Genomic DNA, 23252 nt, shown 5'->3' on the forward strand with positions numbered 1-23252 from the left:
TCAGAGTAGAACCTCATTGCTTGGCAGGACATATTTCCTGTAATCCGTATAATTCCATGCCAATGCTTATCACATATTAATGGATGATGGAAGATTAAAGGTGGTAGCTGAACCGAATGTTATTGCTATGCAAAATACTGAATTGCTTTGCATTATAAACATTGCTATTCCCTGTATGCAAATGAAAGGGATATCACATCCATTGGTAGTAAAACAATTGTGTATATACAGATCATTAGCGCCAAAGTAATTCACAATCCTACCTTTTATTGCTACCTTTTGTAAATATTTTTGTTTGAGATTGTGCAATGATTTTATACTTTTTTGTACTGTTTTGTATACGTACCACTTTTTTTATTAATTAATAAAGCTAAATCTCCTTTATATTAAAGGATATTGTTATCTTTTGCCTTCATCTGAGATTGGCATACAATGCTTAAATACATTGCATTTACTTTTAAGTGCTGGTGCTGGAAGAAATATTATTGATGAATGTCAAACATAACTAGCATAGCAACGAAACACTTTGTACATGCCTTTGGTATATTCGTGTTAGATCGTCATGAGTTGAATCGAACAACCTTACTCCACAGGTCACAGATGTCCAGCCAGAGTAGCTCTGTTCCACCAGTACCCCGTGTCTTATTTGAGCAAGCCAGGTCTGAATCCAATCTATCAACACACTGTGTATATCATGCATTTTAATCTTCTGGATTAGCCTACCATGAAATAATCTAAACTATTGCAACAGTCTACATATCCTATATGTTTAAGAAGGAACTGCAGATGCTGGAAAATCGTATGTAGACAAAATTGCTGGAGAAACGCAGCAGGTGAGGCAGCATCTATGGAGTAAAGGAAATAGGCAACGTATACAAGATGTATGTAATGTTACTGTCAGAATTACTTGTTTCATAAAGTCATTTGGTGTTTTTGGTTAACAAACACCATTGCCGTACACTATTCACATTAAAACCAGTATACAAAGTGGGACTACATCTTTTAAAATCATTTTATTTTAAGTTACTTTCAATATCTTTTTTTATTAAAAAAAGATCGACATTACAGCATACAAACATTCCCTGGGCAATACAGAATTTAACTGTAACACACATGGACAATGCACCGTTGTTTGTCTAGGAGTGGTGTTTAGGAATAAAGGACAAAGACTTACTGGTTGCATTTTTTGCTTTTTAGACTAAAGAACAAATGTATTTCTTCCTTGACCCTCCAGGTCATCACCTGCAAATAGCAATGTCCCTTCTTTATGGACCATGACCAATTAATCAGATACAGATCAAACATGCAATTTGTTTTGCATGGACTGGACTTTTGTCCTTCTTCCCCCCCCTCTGCTCTGTTCAGAGTCTAAAAAGGAATATTCCATAGGTTTTTAAAAAACTGTATGGATAAAGAGTAAAGCATTCTTCACAACACCAAACACACCTTTCACAGAATCAGGTCATTTCAGAGGCAGCCATGTAAGAGCGTACAATAGTAGGATTTAAAAAAAAAGTTTGTCACAAAGACCAACATTTCATTATTTATCAGTAAAATATTTTGAAGGCAAATATTCAGGAAGATACAGCACATCCATCCAGATAAACATTTTAATGTCTTGTTTTATTTGAAACTTCTTTAAGACCAACAGGGAACTGTATTTCAAATGATAAAACTGTTTTCATTGCAATGTTGGAAACCAAAAAGGATTTTTTTTGCATAATAATACATATTTCCTGTCAAATAACAAATAAAACAGAAGGAAGGTGAATGGCACGGGAAAGTGTCAGAGAGGATGTGTTCCTCTTTTGACAAGACATTGCAACATACTTATTGCAGTCTTTTAAAACAAATGATTATTGGTTTCAACTTTGTGTAAACAAAATTAGCATCATAGGCTATTTAATACATTCAAATAAATTCATGTATTTTAAGTGGTCATTAAATCAAAACTATGAAGAGTTTTAAAAGTATTGTACTTAGGTTCAGTAGATACTGCTATTGTGCGACCTGAAAAAACCCTATTGCACTGAGCATAGCTCTTCATAAATCCTCCATTTTGCCCCTCCTGTGTCTGTGTTGATGGCAATCAAATTGCGATGGGTGACCATTTCAGCACTAAGTTGGGCACTATTACACCAGACACATTTGCTCTTCCCAACATTGTGTATTCAAAAAAAAGTTTTGAAATTGTATTTAATTCCCACATTGCTATATTATGTTAAAATGGCAAATTAAGGTCATTTAACCTCCAATAGATATTTACCAGTATCTAGGCATCCACTGATGAGAGAACGTTGCTTTTACGTTACAGATATTACAAGTGGAATCAGTGGTGTAACACAACCCTCAGTACTATTTACAGATTTAATTCAAAATGAGATTAAAGAATTTACCTTAAAATTTATTTTAGAAACATAACTCAATGGTTCCATCTACTTCTCAGATGTTTTTTTTTATATGACATACATGGGATTATATTCAAATGTTGAGATGTGGGGTAACCTTGCAAATTACAATACTGCCACAACTTTTGTTAATTCATGCATTATCTTGCTGACAAAGATAGCACAATAATAATCATCAGGATGGCTTTATTATACGAAAATGTAAACTAATAACTGGAAGGTGGCTAGAAAGGAATATTTATGACATTTTGGTGTGTGAGGAATTTATGGAAAGAACACCAGCAGGATTAAAAACCGTGTTTATGATTGATGTTAAATCATAGGTTTTGTTTACAAACTTCATGCAAACGCAGGTTAAAAAGCTGCAACTATATTCTTTACGTCATTTTCAGGTAGCTGTTGGGGAAATATACAGGGCTAAAAGAAAGATTTGACTAATAAGGCACAAAAGGAACATTTTCCCTCTCAAAACAAAAGTTTATGTTGAACCTGACAAACTAGAGCTACCATTCACTACAAATGCAATTCCAAATCTGCCCTTTTATGTCCATTAGATCAGACTAGCATAAACAGAGGTGTTCCATTTGCACTTTAATGGTGGACTGAGATAATGCTTTGTATATTTGGCTCGTATTCTAACTCATTTAGATGATACATTAGCAGTACGATTCAATTTGACCCAGTTTTCCACTTCTGATGCAAGTAGTAAGTATACTGGTTATCTTATTGGAGGTCATTAGTTTCGAAATGGAACATGCCCTTTTGGAAATCAAAAATGTATAATTTAGGTTGAGAACTAACATTAGGATGCTTATCCTTGGTTTGTTTTGATGGTTGACTTGGCCTGAATCATTTAAAAATATATCTATTTGATCATTTATCACAGAAAATGTGATTACCATTACATATCGTCCATTAAAGTGGAAAGAAAACATTAAATTGGTTGATAAAGATGCCACAAAGTAGATTTGTACAGTTTGTTGATTTACTAGTTCCTTTTTTTTTTTTAAGTGATACAGAAAAAAAATACATTAAAACAGTGACGCGGATGTGTAATGAGCCTGGGCTGCAGGCTTAGATTACTTTGTATGGCAACTGGAGGTAGAGTGAAAGCAGCAGAAACTGAATGGGTATCTCTCCCCATCACGAAAAGGAAAAAATTACCTCTGCTAATCTTGCACATTTCCAAGTAGCTACTTCAAAGATCAAAACATTGGGGAAGTGCAGTGGTGAGTGTCCTCACACATGCTTATGGGACCAACGGTTTCATAGAAAGCAGGAACAGAGACATTTTTGTTGCAACCTAATATCCATAGTTGCGAGTACTTAACCAAAAACTGTCATGCTTCCTGGGATGAGTAAACAAACACATTGAAGCACCATCCACCCGTGACCATGAGTCAAATCCACCTCAAAAATAAAAACAATTCTCCATGGTAGATGAAAGAAGCATATGAAATTACTTAAAATCTCTCTGCAGCTAGTACGTAATGCACATGTCAGAGCTGCCCGGAATCTGGTTTAAACTGGTTTTAGGTTATGAAACTCTCAGGAAGGTCGATATAGAAAATAGAAATACCATACTGGTTTTCTAAGGGATTTTTTTTTCAGTGAATATGAACAAGGCACATAATTTTGAGCACAGCAAATGGATCTTAACTCTACTTCCCAACTCTGTTGACATGGTCATTCCCAATGATGCCGCATGGCCAAAATGGGCCAAGAAAGAGTCCCCAATAAAATCCCTCATTTTGATAAACGCACACACATGCACAAAATAAAGGAATGAAATATTAGTACTTTGTAACTAATTCTAACCACTCTGTATTAATAATTACTAGATAAATTATCGCATAATAAATCTTGTACCTAACCCACTGATGTCCTCATTTAAATTCATACCATTAAATAACAAATATTTTGGCTATGGTGAGCATGCACATTTCAGCATTTTTGCTCATTGGCATTAGGATTATTGAAGTAGATGTTGGCAATCTGAAACTGACACCAGTGTGTAGTTGCTCCAGGTATACTGCCCAGGAAAATTTCAAAAGACAACCAAGCTCGAACAAAACCAACCAACCTTCTCTCTACCAGGTGGCTATTGTGTCAAAGCTTCAATTTGAGATCCAGTAAAAATAATAGAAAGGCACTTGTGGCCATCCGTGCCTTTGGCTTGGTGATCCATAGTGGACACAGTCATCGATGAAAGCCTGACCCCAAGATGTGTTACTCTTTGTATACTGTCACTGTGTAGTAAGGCAGAAGATCAAACACCCTTTTCATTAACATATGGCAACAGAAACCTCACATACAGAAGGAAAAATTAAGAAAAAGGCTCCTGCACTTCCCCAAGTAATTCATAAACTGGCACAAAATGGAGGTTAATAAAGCGGTGGCAGGATGCTGACACCAAGTGCGACTTATTTACTACCCACTCACTACACATTCACTCATTGCGCAATTCAGGCCACACAATTTCATTGGTTTCCAGTGATTCCCAGGAAGTAATTTACATTAATATCTTACTGTAATAATCTATGTTAGCCTTTTGCCAGATTCAGCCTGCATTTCAGTAGCAAGAGCAATGCGGCCATCAATCCACAAATACATTTTCAGATTTTCAACAGGTTTCAACTACACCAAGGAGAAAAACAAAATAAAAATAATGTTCTTAACCTTCAACACATATCTAAATGTCAAGGAGAATAAAATATCTCCAGGAAGCTGTGTTTGTACTTCATTTCATTCCACTATCTCGACCATTGTTGGCAATTAATATAAAGGTTCACATTGGTTGGGAGTTCAAATTACCTTAGGCTGCTTATAATCTAAAAACTAATTTGAATGCAAGTTAGCCAACAATATGTTGTTTAGACAGAAGCAAACATTTTGATTAAAAGCTGTGTAACATATATTTTAACAAAGCAAACCATAACGTAAAAAAACACTGAAACATTGTACAACTATCTCTAAAACCCAACCAGGAAATAGTGCTTTATTACATGACTCATTTTACATTTTCCATGGGTTATTGAAGGGATTAATGCACTGTATATTCTGAAGTCATTCTGATTAAAATGCTGCTCAAGTGGCAACCCCAGTCCAGCTTAGTTCAGAATTCAATCAAGCAGCCAAACTCATTGCCACAAATGTAATTTATCATAAATCTACTTGTACAGGAATCTCCTCAATTACTCTATACTGGCTATTGATTACTGCCCTCAAAACAAAGTCAGATAATTCTAGTGTCATTTTGTGCTCACTGTTAGTCTAAATCAAAGTGTAGGGATGGGGATGGTCAGAAACAGTACAATATACAGATGCTCTGGCACAACAATAAAAGGAAGGAGCTTTACAACTATTGAAATGTGTACATTTTAAAGTTGACAAGAAATATATGAATGTGTGATAATTTAACTGGATTTTAAAAATTAAAAAAACCAAATATATTTTACTATATAATCTGCCAAATTTGTAAGTGCAACAAGATTTGAAACCTTCAAACAGACCTTTGATTTTTGAAAGTTAGTTGTATCAATGTTTTCATTCCTCATTGATCCCTTGTAAAATATCTAGCTACAAACCCAGAATTGCTTTATTATTTAGAGTGGCCATTGAGTATGAATTGGGTGGCTACCTGTCAGTCTAGTTTCAGACTAACTGGGACTAGAAAGTCATTATTCTTTTCAGAATTAACATCACAATACATTTTGATGACCCTTCCTATACAAGTTTATGAACTATCATAGCATCTAAAATGTCCTTTTATAAATAAATCGGTTTTATTTCCACTGGGGTTACTATCTTAAGAAACAACTTTCTTCCCTGGTTGGAAACTTCTGAGAATCTATTTGTCAAACCTTTATGGATTAATGCATAGTAAATATAAAGTTGATACTTCAACTCAGCAAGCAGAAGCCAAGGAAATGGATAACTTCTCCCAGACTACAATGGGAGAGGCTGTGTGAGGTCCATTACACTAAAAATGATTTAAGCTTCCTATGTTAATTTATCAATTCATGTCAAACTTCTGCTGCAGTGCTAATATCAAAGACATTCCAGCGATTATACTAGAAATGTTCCACTGATATTACATAATTTGTTTTTCTTTCTCGCTTCTCTCCAAAACCCAAGTAACCATCAAAGATAATTTGACTGTCTCACCACAAACTTAACTATGTAATGGACAAGTGTACAATACCAATTAGATCACTGGTAGTTGTATAAGCTGATAGCGATTAACCAATAACACTTTAAATCTATAAACCTCAAATGAATTTTGTAAGAATGCGTCTTATAGGACAAATGGGAAACCAGCATCCACCATACTTGAGCGAAACAAGTTAAAGGACAAATATATTCTCATAAATACTCAGATACAGTGCAAGAGATTGAACCTGGCTGCAATATGCCATTCATTTTTATTACTGTGCAAGATAGTCTTATCTGTGCAAGATAGTCTTATCTGTGCCACAGGAAGATGCAAATAAGGGTTGACCAAAGAAGTGGAGCAAAGTTTCAGGAAGTTCAGTCTGCACAGATCTGCAGCATTACATGGAGTGGTCTGGGCATAAGCCATCCACCTAATAAGCTGCAGATCAAAAGAGGAAAATATAAATTATTTTAAGCTCGTCAGAAATTACATAAAAAAAAAAAATACAAGCTATCCTTTGCTTTAAATCTGTCAGAAACCTGTCATGGCTATAAACTGCTTGATGTCAGATATATTGTCTAAACTCACTGATAAATGACTCTGATACATCCCACGAGCTGTGTGTAGGTGCACTCTTCTCCCAAAATTACAGCATTGTTAAGTCAGGAACTGCGAAACAACATGCATGAAATTACTAAATTAGGTGAACTTGTCAAGTAAATATTACACACTTGCCCATTACATATTCTATTTCTATAATAAAGGTGTCAAAATGTGTTTTTAAAACTAATTATGGCTATTTTAAAAACAGAAGCAATGCAAATTTATGGTGTGATCAAAATAATTTGACAAAACGATAGTCATTGCAATGAAACATCAGTTAATAACTCACCAACTAAAATTCTATCACCTATTGTATAAATGACCATAAAGATTAGACTTTGAGCTCCTCAAAACAAAATATACATTGTTATCATCAATTGTGTTGGAAAATGGCAGCTGGTCGTATGAATTTAAAAAATAAAATGAGTGTTGCCTTTATTAAAGGATTAATCTAATATTTAATAAAGTTCCAGGCTGCAATTAAATAAGGTCACACAATAGTTGCACTCACACATCGAGTATATTATTGACCATAATTCCTCTTTGCAAATGCACCTGGAACCTATTAAATATTCCAACAAACAATTATTGTAACCTAAAGTGAACAGATTTACCAGATGTTCTATTATTATACAAATAAAATTAAATCTATATAACATAGTACCACAAAGGATTTTGTTACTTCAACTCTGGGAACTATTATACACAAATTACAGGCTCTCACTAAGATTGTATGAAAATCTTAATCAAATCCTCTGCAGTTACAACTGAAAGCATTGGATAAAAATTTCCTTTTGCTGTATATTCACAAGCACAATCAGATTATCCTTCTCCATACAAAATCTTCAAAGAACACGAGAGACTTGCATGAAGTCTTGAGGTTCAACTCTCGGCAAAGTTTGCTTCACAAATGTGCCTGCTGTTTGCAACCTGGGAGTCTGTGTACCTTCCCCTGATCGATTGGTGCCCAAAGCCATCTGGTTTGGTGCCTAGTCATTCAGCACTAAAGTTAAATGACACCAAGCATTGTCCAAAGGAATTTCCAATCTTCTTTATGGATCCATATCATCAAGATCACTTTTAGATTCACCAAGCATCATTGGCGATTCTGAGCCCTACGCATGAAACAGAAGTGTTACAATACATTGTGCAACAGAAGTGCTTGCTATTCATACTGTAAGATAACATTATTTGTCAATTCAGTTCGAATATTTTGTAGCTTTTTGATTAAAATGTTAATGATTAAAGAATTCTCCTTACCTGTCGAAGAGTTCTATCTCCATTCTCTGCAGCTGGACTGCCTTCTGAACCATTACTGCTCCCAGATTGTTCCTTTTCATTCAAAAGGGCTGTAGCATAGGCTAATGTATCCTGTGGCAAAATAAGAATGATCTCTTAGTGTTTTATTTTTTGTTTACATTTATATCTAGGTTGTCTCACGATCAAGAAAAATTCTCTAGTTATGACTGAATATTAATCCCGTTATGTTAATACAAAACGCAAAGTGCTGGAGGAATTTAGACTGAAGGGTCCCAAACTGAAACGTTGTTTGTTTGCTTATCCATTTCCTCATCAGATGCTGCATGACCTGCTGAGTTCTTCTTTGCGTTTTGGTCAAGGTTCCAGTAGGTGCTGGTCCTTGTGTCTATTTATACAGTACCTTTCCAAACCCTTTTGATAGCTGAAGAAATACCTTTCAAGGTGCAGAAAATTATTGTAATGTTGGAGAACTGGTAGGCAAATTTGAAACTTTGTTGGCGACAGAAACATGGAGATTCTTTGTGTACTACTAGGTGGTCTGCTGTACGATTTCACCGGATTGTGTGCAAAAACAAAGAATTTCACTGTGACAATAAAATATAATTGAATCAAATTGGACACATTAAGTTGTGCAAACAGCTTGCTGTCCCTCAACTCCTCCTTGAAACAGAACCATGGGACAGAGCAACGATGGATAAGGCACATTTGAATGCTTAGTAGTAGGAATTGAATTGCTGCCCCCGTTACATACATATCATCAAGCAAGGCAGAAGCATGGACCATTCCCTGCAGCTCGATTCCAGTTGTTCTGAAGCCTTAAAGACTATCCATCTTCTTCAAAATTCAGAGAAGGCTCAGAAGCTAACAAAGGGGCAGAATAAAACTAAAGTAATACATTAAGGGCTTGGTTTGGAAGTAATGTAGTTAATTCAAAGAATTCCACTTGTTCCAGCAATTGGGAACTTGAAGTTTGGGTGCAGGGCTTAGGGAATGTAATGTCATCTGGTTGAAGTTGTAAATTAAGGCAATATCTACTCAAAATAGAAACAAAATAAAGAGGATACTCATCTGATTAGGTGACATCTGTAGAAACAGAATTAAAATTAATGTTTCAAGTCACTGATAACCCTTCATCAGAACTGGAACATGTGTGTTTTAAGTTGAAGACAGTGAAGTAACAATGGGTGGCATGGTGGCGCATCAGTAGAGTTGCTGCCTAAAAGAGCCAGAGACCCGGGTTTGATCCTGACTACAGGTGCTGTCTGTACGGAGTTTGTACGTTCTCCCTGTGACCACCTGGGTTTTCCCTGGGTGCTCTGGTTTCCACCCACACTCCAAAGATGTGCAGGTTTGGAGAAATAAAAATTGTCCCTAGTGTGTAGGATATTGCTGGTGTACGGGGATCGCTGGACGGCGAGGACTCACTGGGCCAAAGGGCCTGTTTCTGAGCTCTATCGCTAAACTAAAAACCAAACTAAATGGAGTGTGTTAGCAGAGATCAAGGTTTTCCAGGTGACATAACTGCTTTCAGTACCAGCTGAAGTGTGGAATCGATGTTAGTTAATCACCGCTGATCTGTCTTGAGGAGTACACAAAGGAGGTGGAATGAGGAAGAAAAACATCTAGAACTATGCAATGCAGAACACAGACCGCCGTTGCTGGAAATCAAAGAGAAACACTGGAAATACACAATAAAACATGCAGTAGATCAGGTAGCATCATTGGAGAGAGAACTGAAATGCTCAGCAACATCTACTTGTTGAGATAAAAGACTCTCAAACAGCCTCAAATGACCTCCAATCATTAACATGTATGAATTGGCCATTTATCTAATTACAAACTCTTGTTATAAAGTTAGGATGAAAGATTGCAACCTTCATGTGGTCCGCTCTGTTTCGATGAATGCAATCAACCTGGCGAGCACAATCAAATAAGATCAAATAGAACAAGTTGTCCTACAACATTAGGCTGTGCATGCCATAAGCAAGAAGAAGATTGTAAAGTTAATATTTCCTGCACGTAAATTGACTTTCTTATTGTCCCACAAAAACTTCAAAAAAAATAATAATTGGGTGCAATGTGCTTTGGAGATCCCAATGACTTGAAAGTACAGGTTCTTCTGTGTGCTGTGCTTGGACACATGTCTGAACCTAGGTAAAGAGTAAGGGAAAGGTGCCAAGGTAGAGAACCACTAAGGTAAAGAAGTCCACTTTAATTTGATTGGTGATATTCCATATTCCTGCCCATGGCCAAGAATTTCAAGTCAAAGTCAAAGGAAGAAAGAGGCGATTCTGCACTTAGGGAACCATCATTTCTCGTTTACATTGCATGGAACATATAAACAAACTGCTATTTTAACATGAAGCAATAAAGTGACTGCCAAAGATTTCATACCTGTGCTGAAATTGTGCGCTGAAATGTCTTTGCTGTTGAAGTTTCATTTGATATGTTGCTCTGTGGGGCCCAATAATGTTCAGACATCTAAACAAAAAGAAACAAAGAGGAAAGAACTAGGAAGTTTAAACTGTATCTGTTTGCTGGTATAAGACTGAGCCTTTACTTTAAGATTGAGTTGCTCCAAAAGTAACTAGGTTAAATGTTTCAGAAACTTCTCATATTTTAAAGTCAGTTTTAAATAGTCTGTGGCTCTAGCACAGATCTAATAACCTATTTATCCTTACAATTTATTGGTGCAGTCGCAAATCTTTACTCACCTAGTATATTAAACCATGCATTCATTTTTTTTTTAAACCTCTTACATTCCGTTTTAAGAAAAGCCCACTGACTGTCCACACATTACTGGCCCTCATCTATTCTGCAAGTTATAACTTTAGAAATAAAAATCAGTTTAAAAAAAAAACAACATAACTTCACTTTCACAAGTATTCTGACCCTATCTAAAACTTTTATTATTTTGTAAGCACATTAACATTTCAGAATTTTCTGTATCCAAGATGTCAGGCTAATTGACAATAGATGGCAACACATTGCCCATATCTTTCCTCTCTCCCTCTATTCTTAAATGCTGCAAATACATTCGCTATCTTTCCACCTTCAAATATTCTGGAAGATGTCAACCGGTGCATCAACCATCTCCAAAGATAGCTTTCATAGCAAGTCAATGCTGGTGACGTATTGCCTTGTGGTCCCATTAAATTCTTCAAATATAGGTTATAAAAAAAAAACAATCATAATTTCTCTGAGCTTCTCATTCACACTGGATCTAAATCCCCTCACTATATCCAGGTGGTTTTCTGTGACTTCATGAAGACAGGCACAGGATGCTTGATGTTTTTGTCATTTCTTTATTCCCAAATAATGTATACAGTCCCCGTCTATAAAGGAACCACTTTAATTTACCTAATCTCTCTTTTTTCATTTCAATGCAAGCTTTTAACAGTGTGTTTTATATTTTTCATTTCCTCATCAATGCCTTGGCTCTCCTCTGTTGTATTCTGACATTATACCAATTGAATTGAATAAATGTTAAATATGTATACATACAAGGAATTTGCCTTGGTGCTTTAAAATACCAGAGTAAAAGGAGGCTACAGAATTTTGGCTGTTGATTAGAGCTACTGCTCGTGGAAAAAAAAGCCGTTTTTGGGTCTGGGTCTGGCTCTGGCAGCTTTGACAGTCCGGAGTCGCTTTCCAGAGGGAAGTACTTCAAAGAGTTTGTGGCCAGGGTGAGAGGATAATCTTACCCGCTCGCGTCCTGGCCCTTGCAGTGTACAGTTCGTCGATGGGGGAAGATTGCAGCCAACAACCTTCTCAGCTGATTGAACGATGCTCTGCAGCCTCTGGATGACATATTTGGTGGCTAAGCCAAATCAGACCATGTAAGCCAAATCAGACCATGATGGAGAAGGTGAGGACACTATGATGGCAGTATAAAACTGGACCATCATTGCTTGTGGGGGATTGTGTTTTCTCAGCTGCTGCAGGAAGTACAGCCTCTGTTGGGCCTTTTTGACTGTGGAGTTGATGGTGGCCTCCCATTTAAGGTCCTTGGAGATGATGGTCCCTAGAAACTTAAATGACTCCATGGATGTGACTGTGGTGTTAGAAACATAGAAACATAGAAAGTAGGTGCGAGAGCAGACCACCAGGTCCATCGAGCCCGCACCGCCATTCGCTCATGGCTGAACACTAAACAGACACACTTACCTACAAACAGTAGACACAAGACACAGAACACAAGACACTACCCTCCCCTTTATACCGCTATCACCCCTCTCCACCCCAAGAACCTCGTGATCTCCTGGGGGAGGCAAAAAAAAAAAAACCGATAAAAACCCAGGTCCAATTCGGGAAAAAAATCCGGGAAATTCCTCTCCGACCCCAATCTAGGCGATCGACACTTGTCCAGGAGATCACTCAGGTCTTACTATACTAACCATACCTAGGTCCATATCCCTGCCCTCTCCCCGTAGCCCCTTATCCCCTTGGCAGCTAAAAAAACATCTATTTTAGTCTTAAATATATTTAAAGTTTCTGCTTCCACTGCTCCCTGGGGCAGTGAATTCCATAAATTAACCACCCTCTGGGTGAAGAAGTTCTTCCTCATCTCAGTTTTAAAAGAGCCCCCCCTTATTCTGCAACTATGTCCCCTAGTTCTAGTTTCCCCGATCATTGGGAACATCCTCGGTGCATCCACCCGATCAAGGCCCCTCACGATCTTATATGTTTCAATGAGATCGCCTCTCATTCTTCTAAACTCCAAAGAGTAGAGTTCCAGCCTACTTAACCTTTCCTCATATGTCAATCCCCTCATTGCAGGAATTAATCTTGTAAACCTTCGCTGCACTGCCTCCAGGGCTAGTACATCCTTTCTTAAGTATGGACCCCAGAACTGTACACAGTATTCCAAATGTGGTCTCACTAATACTGTGTACAGCTGCAGCAAGACCTCCGTGTTTTTATACTCAATCCCCCTAGCAATAAAGGCCAAAACTCCATTGGCCTTCCTGATTGCTTGCTGCACCTGCATACTAACTTTCAGTGATTCATGTACTAATACCCCTAGATCCCTTTGCGTTGCATTACAACGCAGCTCCTCCTCATTTAGAAAATAACTTGCCCTATCATTTTTTTTTCCCCAAAGTGAATGACTTCACATTTATTAGTATTAAATTTCATCTGCCAAGTTGTTGCCCACTCACCTAGCTTATCTATATCCTTTTGCAGACTCTTCCTATCCTCCTCATCCCCTACTTTTCCTCCCATTTTTGTATCGTCCGCAAATTTTGATATATTACACTTGGTTCCCTCCTCCAAATCATTTATATAAATTGTGAACAACTGGGGTCCCAGCACCGACCCTTGCGGAACCCCGCTAGTTACCGGTTGCCATCCCGAGTATGAACCATTTATCCCCACTCTCTGCTTCCTATTTGTTAGCCAATCCTCTACCCATGCTAATATATTACCCCCAATCCCATAATTTTTTATTTTTAGCAATAGTCTCTTATGTGGCACCTTGTCAAAAGCCTTTTGGAAGTCCAAGTATACCACATCCACCGGTTCCCCTTTATCCACCCGGGTTGTTACTTCCTCAAAGAATTCGAGCAGATTCGTTAAACAGGACTTCCCCTTCACAAAACCATGCTGGTTCTGTCCGATGAAGTCATGTTTATCCAAGTGCCCCGTTAGTGTTTCTTTAATAATTGTCTCTAACATTTTACCCACCACCGATGTTAGACTAACCGGTCTATAGTTACCCGCCTTCTGTTTACTTCCTTTTTTAAATATAGGTGTTACATTGGCCATTTTCCAATCCACTGGGACCGTTCCTGCCTCCAGGGAGTTTTGGAAAATTATCACCAATGCATCCACAATCCCCACCGCTATCTCCCTCAAGACCCTTGGATGTAATCCATCAGGCCCAGGGGATTTATCCTCCTTCAGTCTCATTAATTTCCCTAATACCACCTCCTTGGTGATCTTAATAGTATTTAGCTCCTCCATTCCTACCGCCCCCTGTTTATCCAGCGTTGGAATATTTTTTGTGTCTTCTATGGTGAAGACTGATACAAAATACTCGTTTAATGCCTTTGCCATTTCCATGTTCCCCACCAACAACTCTCCAGTCTCACCCTCCAATGGACCAACGTTCACCTTAGCCACCCTTTTTCTTTTTATATAGCTATAAAAACTCTTACTATTAGTTTTTATGTTGTTCGCTAAATTCCTTTCATAGTCTATTTTCCCCGTCTTAATTAATCTCTTAGTTATTTTTTGCTGACCTTTAAATGCTTCCCAATCCTCTACCCTCCCACTATCTCTGGCTACCTTATATGCCCTTGCCTTCAGCCGAATACTATCCTTTATAGTTTTACTGAGCCATGGCTGACTGTTCTTACCCTTACCCCTTTTTTTCTTCATAGGAATAAATTTTTCTTGAAGGTTATACAGTATACCCTTAAACGTACACCACTGCTCATGTACCGTCTTATTCTTGAGTCTGCTATCCCAGTCAACTTTGATCAGCTCAGTCCTCATACCTTCATAATCCCCCTTATTTAGACTAAGCACCCTAGCCTGAGTTTCAACCTGCTCCCCTTCTATTTGAATATGGAATTCGACCATATTGTGGTCACTTGTTCCCAACGAGTCCCTAACTATGACATTTTTAATTAATCCTGCTTCATTACACAGGACCAGATCCAAGATTGCCTCCCCCCTTGTCGGTTCTGTGACATACTGTTCTAGGAACCCGTCTCTAATACGTGTTGTTGATGGTGAGTGGGGGGAGGGGAGGGGGAAAATGTCTGTGTAGACTGGTGCCAGTTGTTCGGCACAGAGCTCGATGGTAGAGGAGGAAACATTGTCTGGTGGAAATTCTGGCTTTTCTGTCTCCTGAATAGCTTTCCCACCTCCTCAATTGTTATTGTTCGTGATGAAGTGGCCAGACTGATGTTGGGCAGCAAGAAGAGGGTGGGTAGTGGAAGAGGACCCAGTCTTTGCAGACTGGAGTCAGGCTATAAGTAGGCGTGAAGTGGTGATTGGGGAGGAGGGAGTGGGGGAAAGGGAGGGTTATGTTTCTGTCTATCAAACCTGCAGTAGAACTCGTTCAGGTCGTTGGTCATCTGACGATTGTCCAAGGAGCGAGCGGGTTTCCTCTTGTAGCTGATGATTTCTTGCAAGCTTAAGAAGAGGAGTCATTAGCTGAGAACTTGCTCCTCAACATCTTAGAGTACCTTTCTTTGGCAGCTCCGATTCCTCTTCTCAGCTTGTACTTGGCCTGCCTGTAGAGGTCTGTATCCCCACTCCTGAAGGCCTCATCTTTAGACTGGCGGAGCTGTCTGAGTTCGGCTGTAAACCAGGGCTTGTCATTGTTGAACCTGATCCAGGTCCTAGTGGGATTGCAACTGTCCTCACAAAAGCTGACATATAATGTCAGTGTCTGTATATTCATTGAGGCTTGTGGTTGCTTCCCTGAACATATTTCAATCACCAGATATGCAGCTTTATCCGATCAATATGACATATTTTCGTTGATCCAATGCTATTTTTTTTGGATTCTATGGCAGGATGATTTTTTTCTATGGGACTTTATTTGAAGAGATACATATGCCTCATCAAATTATACATTAACTGTTAAACATTTGCTTAATGTCATGTATTGTATCACAAGAGAGAATAAAAGTACTTACCTTTTTCTGTAACCACTGCACAGCCCAGCTCCAGTGATGGGGATGCTCCCGAAAATAGTCCTTTGCGGCTGAACATCTATTAAATTAGGAAGTCAACTCAATTATTTTAGAATTATGTAATGAAAAGAAATAGAATTATAAAAAAAAACCCAAAATGTAGTTATCCTAATAAGATGGCACATGTTGCTCTCAAAAACACAAGCTTAAAACACATGAGTAGTTCATAACGAATTCCAAAGAGGAGCTGAAAGTAACTGCTCTTCACATAAAGGCAGCATTTTGGTATTGTTGAGTCTTGATACAATAAAAGGCAATTGGCATCATGGTATAGGTAGGAAGGAACTACAGATGCTGGTTTAAACCGAAGATAGACACAAAATGCTGGAGTAACTCAGCGGGACAGCCAGCATCTTTGGAGAGAAGGAATGGGTGACATTTTTGGTCGAGACCCTTCCTCACTCTGATGCTGCCAGTCCCACTGAGTTACTCCAGCATTTTGTGTCTATCTTTGGCATCATGGTATAATTCTCCAAAAGTCAGAAAATAAAATAAGCCCATACCTGCAGGCAGTCAAACTAGACAATATTCAGACACAGGCTGAAAAGTAGCAAGTAAAAATATACTTCACATCAGTGTCCAGGATGACTATCTCCATGGAGGGCAAGTCCAACCAACCCTTGTTTTATCTAATTTGGTCTCCTTTCATCTAGACTTTGTCCACCATTTAAACTCCCCACATCTATATCCACCTACCAATTGCCAAGTTTTTTTTCCTGTCCCCATCTCTTTTCCAACTTTTTCCTTTTTACCACAATCAGTCTGAAGAAGTGCCCTGACCCGAAACATAGACCATCCATTCCTTCCACAGATGCTGCCTGAATGTCTGAGTTAATCAAACACATTGCGTGTTTTACAGAAGATTTCAGTGTCCGCAGTTCATTGTGTCCCTCTTTCAACCATCTACAGATTTGAAGTTTGATGGAATACTCTTAACTTGTTTGATGAGTGTGGCTCCAACAACACTCCAGAAGCTTGTCATTCAGAACAAAAGCAGCTATTTAATTGGCATATCATCCTAAAAATTCAAACCCTCCATCACCAGAGCATCATGGCAGCACTGAGTATCATCTAAAAGAATGCACTGCAGTTACTAGCTTGGGGTTTTCCAACAGGTCTTTCCAAACTCTCCCACTAAGAAAGGCCCATGACCAGCAGGTACCTCTCTAAATTTCACGTCATCGGGGGGGGGGGGGGGGGGGGGGGCGGGAAATAGATAGGGTGAATGCTCATCCCCATGGTCTTTTACGGTTCTCCATTAAAAGCAAAGCATTTGGCCAACAGCCCTAATGTCACCTTGTTGATTTTGATGTAGTTATATTTGAAAATGCATGTAAAACACCTTGAGGCATTCCAGCCTGGTAAGCAAATACACTGTTATTTCCCCAGATTGGATCTGCCTTATTTGAATAAATGCTTTCACTTAGTGATTTAAGTCAACAGAAATGTACCAGATCCAAGTTCCTGGGAGGGAGCCAATGAAAGAAGCCAAGTTTCTGTACTCCAAATATAAAAACTGAAAATAATGAGCACATTAAGTAGCTCAGACAAGATCTGTGGCAAGAGAAAGATTCATGTTAATCTTGTTTTTCATTAGATGCTATCTGGACGTTTTTTGGACATTAGCATCTGATAAAAGTTTCCACTATATTTTATTTTATTTCCGATTTCCAGCAATCACAGCATTTTGTATTTGTTTCTGAATTGTTCCCAGGTCAATCCACTTGATGTCAAACTTCTCAGTTTTCTTTTGGATGCAAATCAGACATCAGACCTGAAGATGCATGTGACATACTAGCCTTCAGCAAAATGGAAGTAATGCCAAAGTGTATTTTCAATTTCATAAATATGCAATAGCTCCTAAAAAGGATATAAATGGACATAAATAATCAAGCCCACTTAAGGACCTGATTGTGCACTTTGCAATTCTGTCTTGGACACAGATTGTCCAGTTTTTGTTTGAAAAGTTATACATTCAACCAGCAATCATTCAGATAACATATAACAATTACAGCACGGAAACAGGCCATCTCGGCCGTACAAGTCCGTGCCGAACAATTATTTTTCCTTAGTCCCACCTGCCTGCACTCATACCATAACCCTCCATTCCCTTCTCATCCATATGCCTATCCAATTTATTTTTAAATGATACCATCGAACCTGCCTCCACCACTTCCACTGGAAGCTCATTCCACACCGCTACCACTCTCTGAGTAAGGAAGTTCCCCCTCATGTTACCCTAAACTTCTGTCCCTTAATTCTGAAGTCATGTCCTCTTGTTTGAATCTTCCCTATTCTCAAAGGGAAAAGCTTGTCCACATCAACTCTGTCTATCCCTCTCATCATTTTAAAGACCTCTATCAGGTCCCCCCTTAACCTTCTGTGCTCCAGAGAATAAAGACCTAACTTATTCAACCTATCTCTGTAACTTAGTTGTTGAAACCCAGGCAACATTTTAGTAAATCTCCTCTGCACTCTCTCTATTTTGTTGACATCCTTCCTATAATTGGGCGACCTAAATTGTACACCATACTCCAGATTTGGTCTCACCAATGCCTTGTACAATTTTATCATTACATCCCAGCTTCTATACTCAATGCTCTGATTTATAAAGGCTAGCATACCAAAAGCTTTATTTACCACCCTATCTATATGAGATTCCACCTTCAAGGAACTATGCACGGTTATTCCCAGATCCCTCTGTTCAACTGTATTCTTGAATTCCCTACCATTTACCATGTACGTCCTATTTTGATTTGTCCTGCCAAGGTGTAGCACCTCACATTTATCAGCATTAAACTCCATCTGCCATCTTTCAGCCCATTCTTCCAAATGGCCTAAATCACTCTGTAGACTTTGGAAATCCTCTTCATTATCCACAACACCCCCTATCTTGGTATCATCTGCATACTTACTAATCCAATTTACCACACCTTCATCCAGATCATTGATGTACATGACAAACAACAAAGGACCCAACACAGATCCCCGAGGCACCCCAGTAGTCACCTGCCTCCAACCCGACAAACAGCCATCCACCATTACCCTCTGGCGTCTCCCATTCAGCCACTGTTGAATCCATCTTGCTACTCCTGCATTTATACCCAACAGTTGAACCTTCTTAACCAACCTTCCATGAGGAACCTTGTCAAAGGCTTTACTAAAGTCCATATAGACAACATCCACTGCTTTACCCTCGTCAATTTCCCTAGTAACCTCTTCAAAAAATTCAAGAAGATTAGTCAAACATGACCTTCCAGGCACAAATCCATGTTGATTGTTCCTAATCAGACCCTGTTTATCCATATGCTTATATATATATTATCTCTAAGTATCTTTTCCATTAATTTGCCCACCACTGAAGTCAAACTAACAGGTCTATAATTGCTAGGTTTACTCCTAGAACCCTTTTTAAACAATGGAACAACATGCGCAGTACGCCAATCCTCGGGGACTATTCTCGTTTCTAATGACATTTGAAATATTTCTGTCATAGCCCCGGCTATTTCTACACTAACTTCCCTCAATGTCCTAGGGAATATCCTGTCAGGACCTGGAGACATATCCACTTTTATATTTTTCAAAAGTGTCAGTACTTCTTTTACTTTGAAACTCATAGTATCCATAGCTACTCTACTAGTTTCCCTTACCTCACATAATTCAATATCCTTCTCCTTGTTGAATACCGAAGAAAAGAAATTGTTCAATATCTCCCCCATCTCTTTTGGCTCTGCAGATAGCTGTCCACTCTGTCTCTCCAATGGACCAATTTTATCCCTCGTTATCCTTTTGCTATTAATATAGCTGTAGAAACCCTTTGGATTTACTTTCACCTTACTTGCCAAAGCAACCTCATATCTTCTTTTAGTTTTTCTAATTTCTTTCTTAAGATTCTTTTTACACTCCTTATACTCCTCAAGCACCTCATTTACTTCATGCTGCCTATAATTATTGTAGATCTCCCTCTTTTTCCGAACAAGATGTCCAATTTCCCTTGAAAACCAGGGCTCTTTCCTGGTGAAGCACAACATTTTAGAAGTTGGAACTCAAACAAACTGCAATGCTGGAAATCTCAAAAAAAAAAATGCTGGAAATACTCAGCAAGTCAGTCCACATCTGCAGGAAGAGAAACAAAGTTGATGTTTCAAGTCTAAGACAGTTCCTCAGCTCTCAATTGAGAACTTGACACGAGGGAAAGCTTTTTAATTTTTCATCTGTCACTAAAATTCAATCAACAAACAGAAACACATTCCAGGCGTCAGTAACTTTTAGAAACAGTAAGATAACACTGGCAAAATACAATAACAATCTCCTTTCCTGTTGCACTTAGAAGTCCGGTCAGCTATTAAGAGACATTTGAAAGATTCTTACATTTGAATGTTATACCATAGACTGTTGCATGCGCAAAGATTCCTTTGAATTAAACGTTTGTTAGAATATTAAGGAGACTTGAACAGCGAATTGCTAGAGATAGACAATAGGTGCAGAGTAGGCCATTCAGCCCTTCGAGCCAGCACCGTCATTCAATGTGATCATGGCTGATCATCCACAACCAGCACCCCGTTCCTGCCTTCTCCCCATATCCCCCGACTCTGCTACCTTTAAGAGCCATATCTAGCTCTCTCTTGAAAGCATCCAGAGAACCTGCCTCCACCGCCCTCTGAGGCAGAGAATTCCACAGACTCACCACTCTCTGTGAGAAAAGGTGTTTCCTCATCTCCGTTCTAAATGGCTTACCCCTTATTCTTAAACTGTGGCCCCTGGTTCTGGACACCCCCAACATCGGGAACATGTTTCCTATCTCTAGCATATCCAAACCCTTAATAATCTTATATGTTTCAATAAGATCGCCTCTCATCCTTCTAAATTCCAGAGTATACAAGTCCAGCCGCTCCATTCTCTCAGTATATGACAGTGCCACCATCCCGGAAATTAACCTTGTAAACCTACACTGCACTCCCACAATAGCAAGTGATTCACTTCCTATTATATTGCACATGACTGCAAATCCTAAACTCTATCGCCCTTCTTACATTTATGCATCTTCATCGAGTATGGCTAAGCATCTGAACACCACTCAAGTTCTTAAAAAAGTTAAAATTGACAAATGTGAACTGCCTTGTACAGGTTTTCATTTTATAACTCCTAACTCTTCCTAAGAAACAAGCAAAATCCATGTTTGTATATATAAATCAAATATAAGTTCAAATACTTACTTTTGAGCTAATAGTACCAAGAATTTGATACACTGATAACAGCGGCTACTGTCAACATTGTTACTCTGGTGCATCAGGGCTGTGGAGGGAGAGAGAATAATGATTCAACAAAATCAGTGGCAAGGCATGCTACTAGGGACAGCAAGATTATGAGAAAGATTTTCCGATGCGGTTAAACTAGACACTAAGCTGTGTGCACAACAGGGGTCATATACGTAAATACATGAACATAATTGGTAATAGTGGTGGGAGAAGAGGGCTGCTGAATAAACTAAAATTCATACACGCAACTAGCAAACAACTCAGCTGAAAAGTGTTCCACATTATCTACTCTATACACGTTATACTAACTGAAGGTGCAAACAATATCATCTGTGACGGTGATTGGGGTGCACAATATTTTTTCCATTTCTCTCTAGCTTCTGACTGCAATGTCCCAGACGATGCACTTGACGCAGCAGTTCTATACAGAACCAGGAAACATCAAAATGTGGGTCAGCACTGGCTGCGCATCAAACCTTCCAGTCTACCAAAGGATTCGGCACCAAATCCAGTGGGGCTTGTGTGGTTGAACCGCAGAGTCTGATCAATTACGTATTTGACTCTTCAGCTTTATGGCAGGCATAAACAAAGTATCTAATCCAACCCCGTTCAGTTGAAGGTTAGCCGCCTAGATGGAAGAGGGTTAAGTGGTTTGTTTTTCTTTTATCAGTTAAATGTGGTTTAGATAAATCTTTAATTTTATTTAAATCTACTTCAATCACTAATATATATGTCTCTGTTTATCGGTTGGCAAAAACCCTTCAGGCATCCTGGGGCTTGGGCCACATAATTTGCTATCCAAGGCCTTGTCGTTGCTCATAGAACACACTGCTCTGTTAGACAGTTGCAGTGCTCCAGCTTAATTGGACCCAGATACTGGGCTCTCCAGTATGAACCCATGCCCAATGTGCTCCTCCAATATTCCTCTGCAGCTGCAGATTAGCAGAAGTGTCCTTGCTCGCTTTCAGACGTAACTATTCAAACATAGCCATAATACTTCCAGGAATAACTTTTTTCTTCAGTCCTTTCACAATGTGCTCCTTCCATTTTGTCAGATAACTTTGACAGTGTTAGACAGGAACTTGCAAAACTTAATTGTGGGAGGTTGTATGTGGGCAAAGGACAATCCGGAAAGTGGGATACTTTTTTAAATGTTTAGGTTTATTACCTACATGTGTACTGAAGGGCAGTGAAAAGCTTTGTTTTGCATGCTATTCAAACAGATCAATTATATCATACATAAATAAAATCAAGTCAAACTCGTACAATAGATATACAATGCAATATAAAAAGGGAAAGATACAGAGAGCAGAATATAGTTGTCAGCATTGTAGTGCATTAGTTCCATAAACTAAATCCAATGTCTTCAATGGGGTAGAGGTGAAACAGACCAAGGTGGTTAACAAGGATATGGCTAAATACATAGTCTATATGGACTTCAGCTTCATTGGAAGGTTAAATCGCATGGAATCCAGGGAGAGCGAGCTAACTCGATACAGAATTGGCTCCATGGTAGTAATTATTGATACCTATCTTCACTGACTGAGATACTATTTATTTTAGAGTCATCTACAAACTTACTAATCATGCCTTTTATATTATCATCCAATTCATTGATATGGATGAGAAAGGAAACAGATAGTGAAGGTGGAAAGTTGTTTATTGGACTGGTGGCCTGCAACAAGCAGTGTGCCTCACGGATTGGTGCTGGGTCCATTGCTGTTTGTCATCTTAGTCGACTAATTGGATTGGAATGTACAAAGCACAATTAGTAACTTTGTAGAAGATATGAAAATAGGTGGTATCAAGATAGTGAAGACGGTTATCAATAATTACAGCAGGATTTTGGGGTTCA

General features: G+C 38.6%; 1 protein-coding gene across 2 annotated transcripts in view; it reads right to left on the reverse strand.

Moving 5' to 3' along the window:
- Positions 1 to 1531: 1531 nt before the first annotated feature.
- The window catches only part of usp24 (ubiquitin specific peptidase 24), a 135675-nt gene continuing 113954 nt past the window's right edge, over positions 1532 to 23252 (reverse strand). For both annotated transcript variants that reach the window (XM_055641602.1, XM_055641600.1), the window contains 5 exons: positions 21356 to 21434; positions 16083 to 16158; positions 10822 to 10908; positions 8428 to 8538; positions 1532 to 8282 (listed from right to left, as the gene is read on the reverse strand). In XM_055641602.1, coding sequence (XP_055497577.1) covers positions 8220 to 8282; positions 8428 to 8538; positions 10822 to 10908; positions 16083 to 16158; positions 21356 to 21434 — 416 coding nt within the window. In that variant the 3' untranslated portion in view covers positions 1532 to 8219. The remainder of the gene's footprint in view (positions 8283 to 8427; positions 8539 to 10821; positions 10909 to 16082; positions 16159 to 21355; positions 21435 to 23252) is intronic.

Source organism: Leucoraja erinacea, chromosome 10 (assembly GCF_028641065.1).
Source record: "Leucoraja erinacea ecotype New England chromosome 10, Leri_hhj_1, whole genome shotgun sequence".
Classification (NCBI taxonomy): Eukaryota; Metazoa; Chordata; class Chondrichthyes; order Rajiformes; family Rajidae; genus Leucoraja; species Leucoraja erinaceus.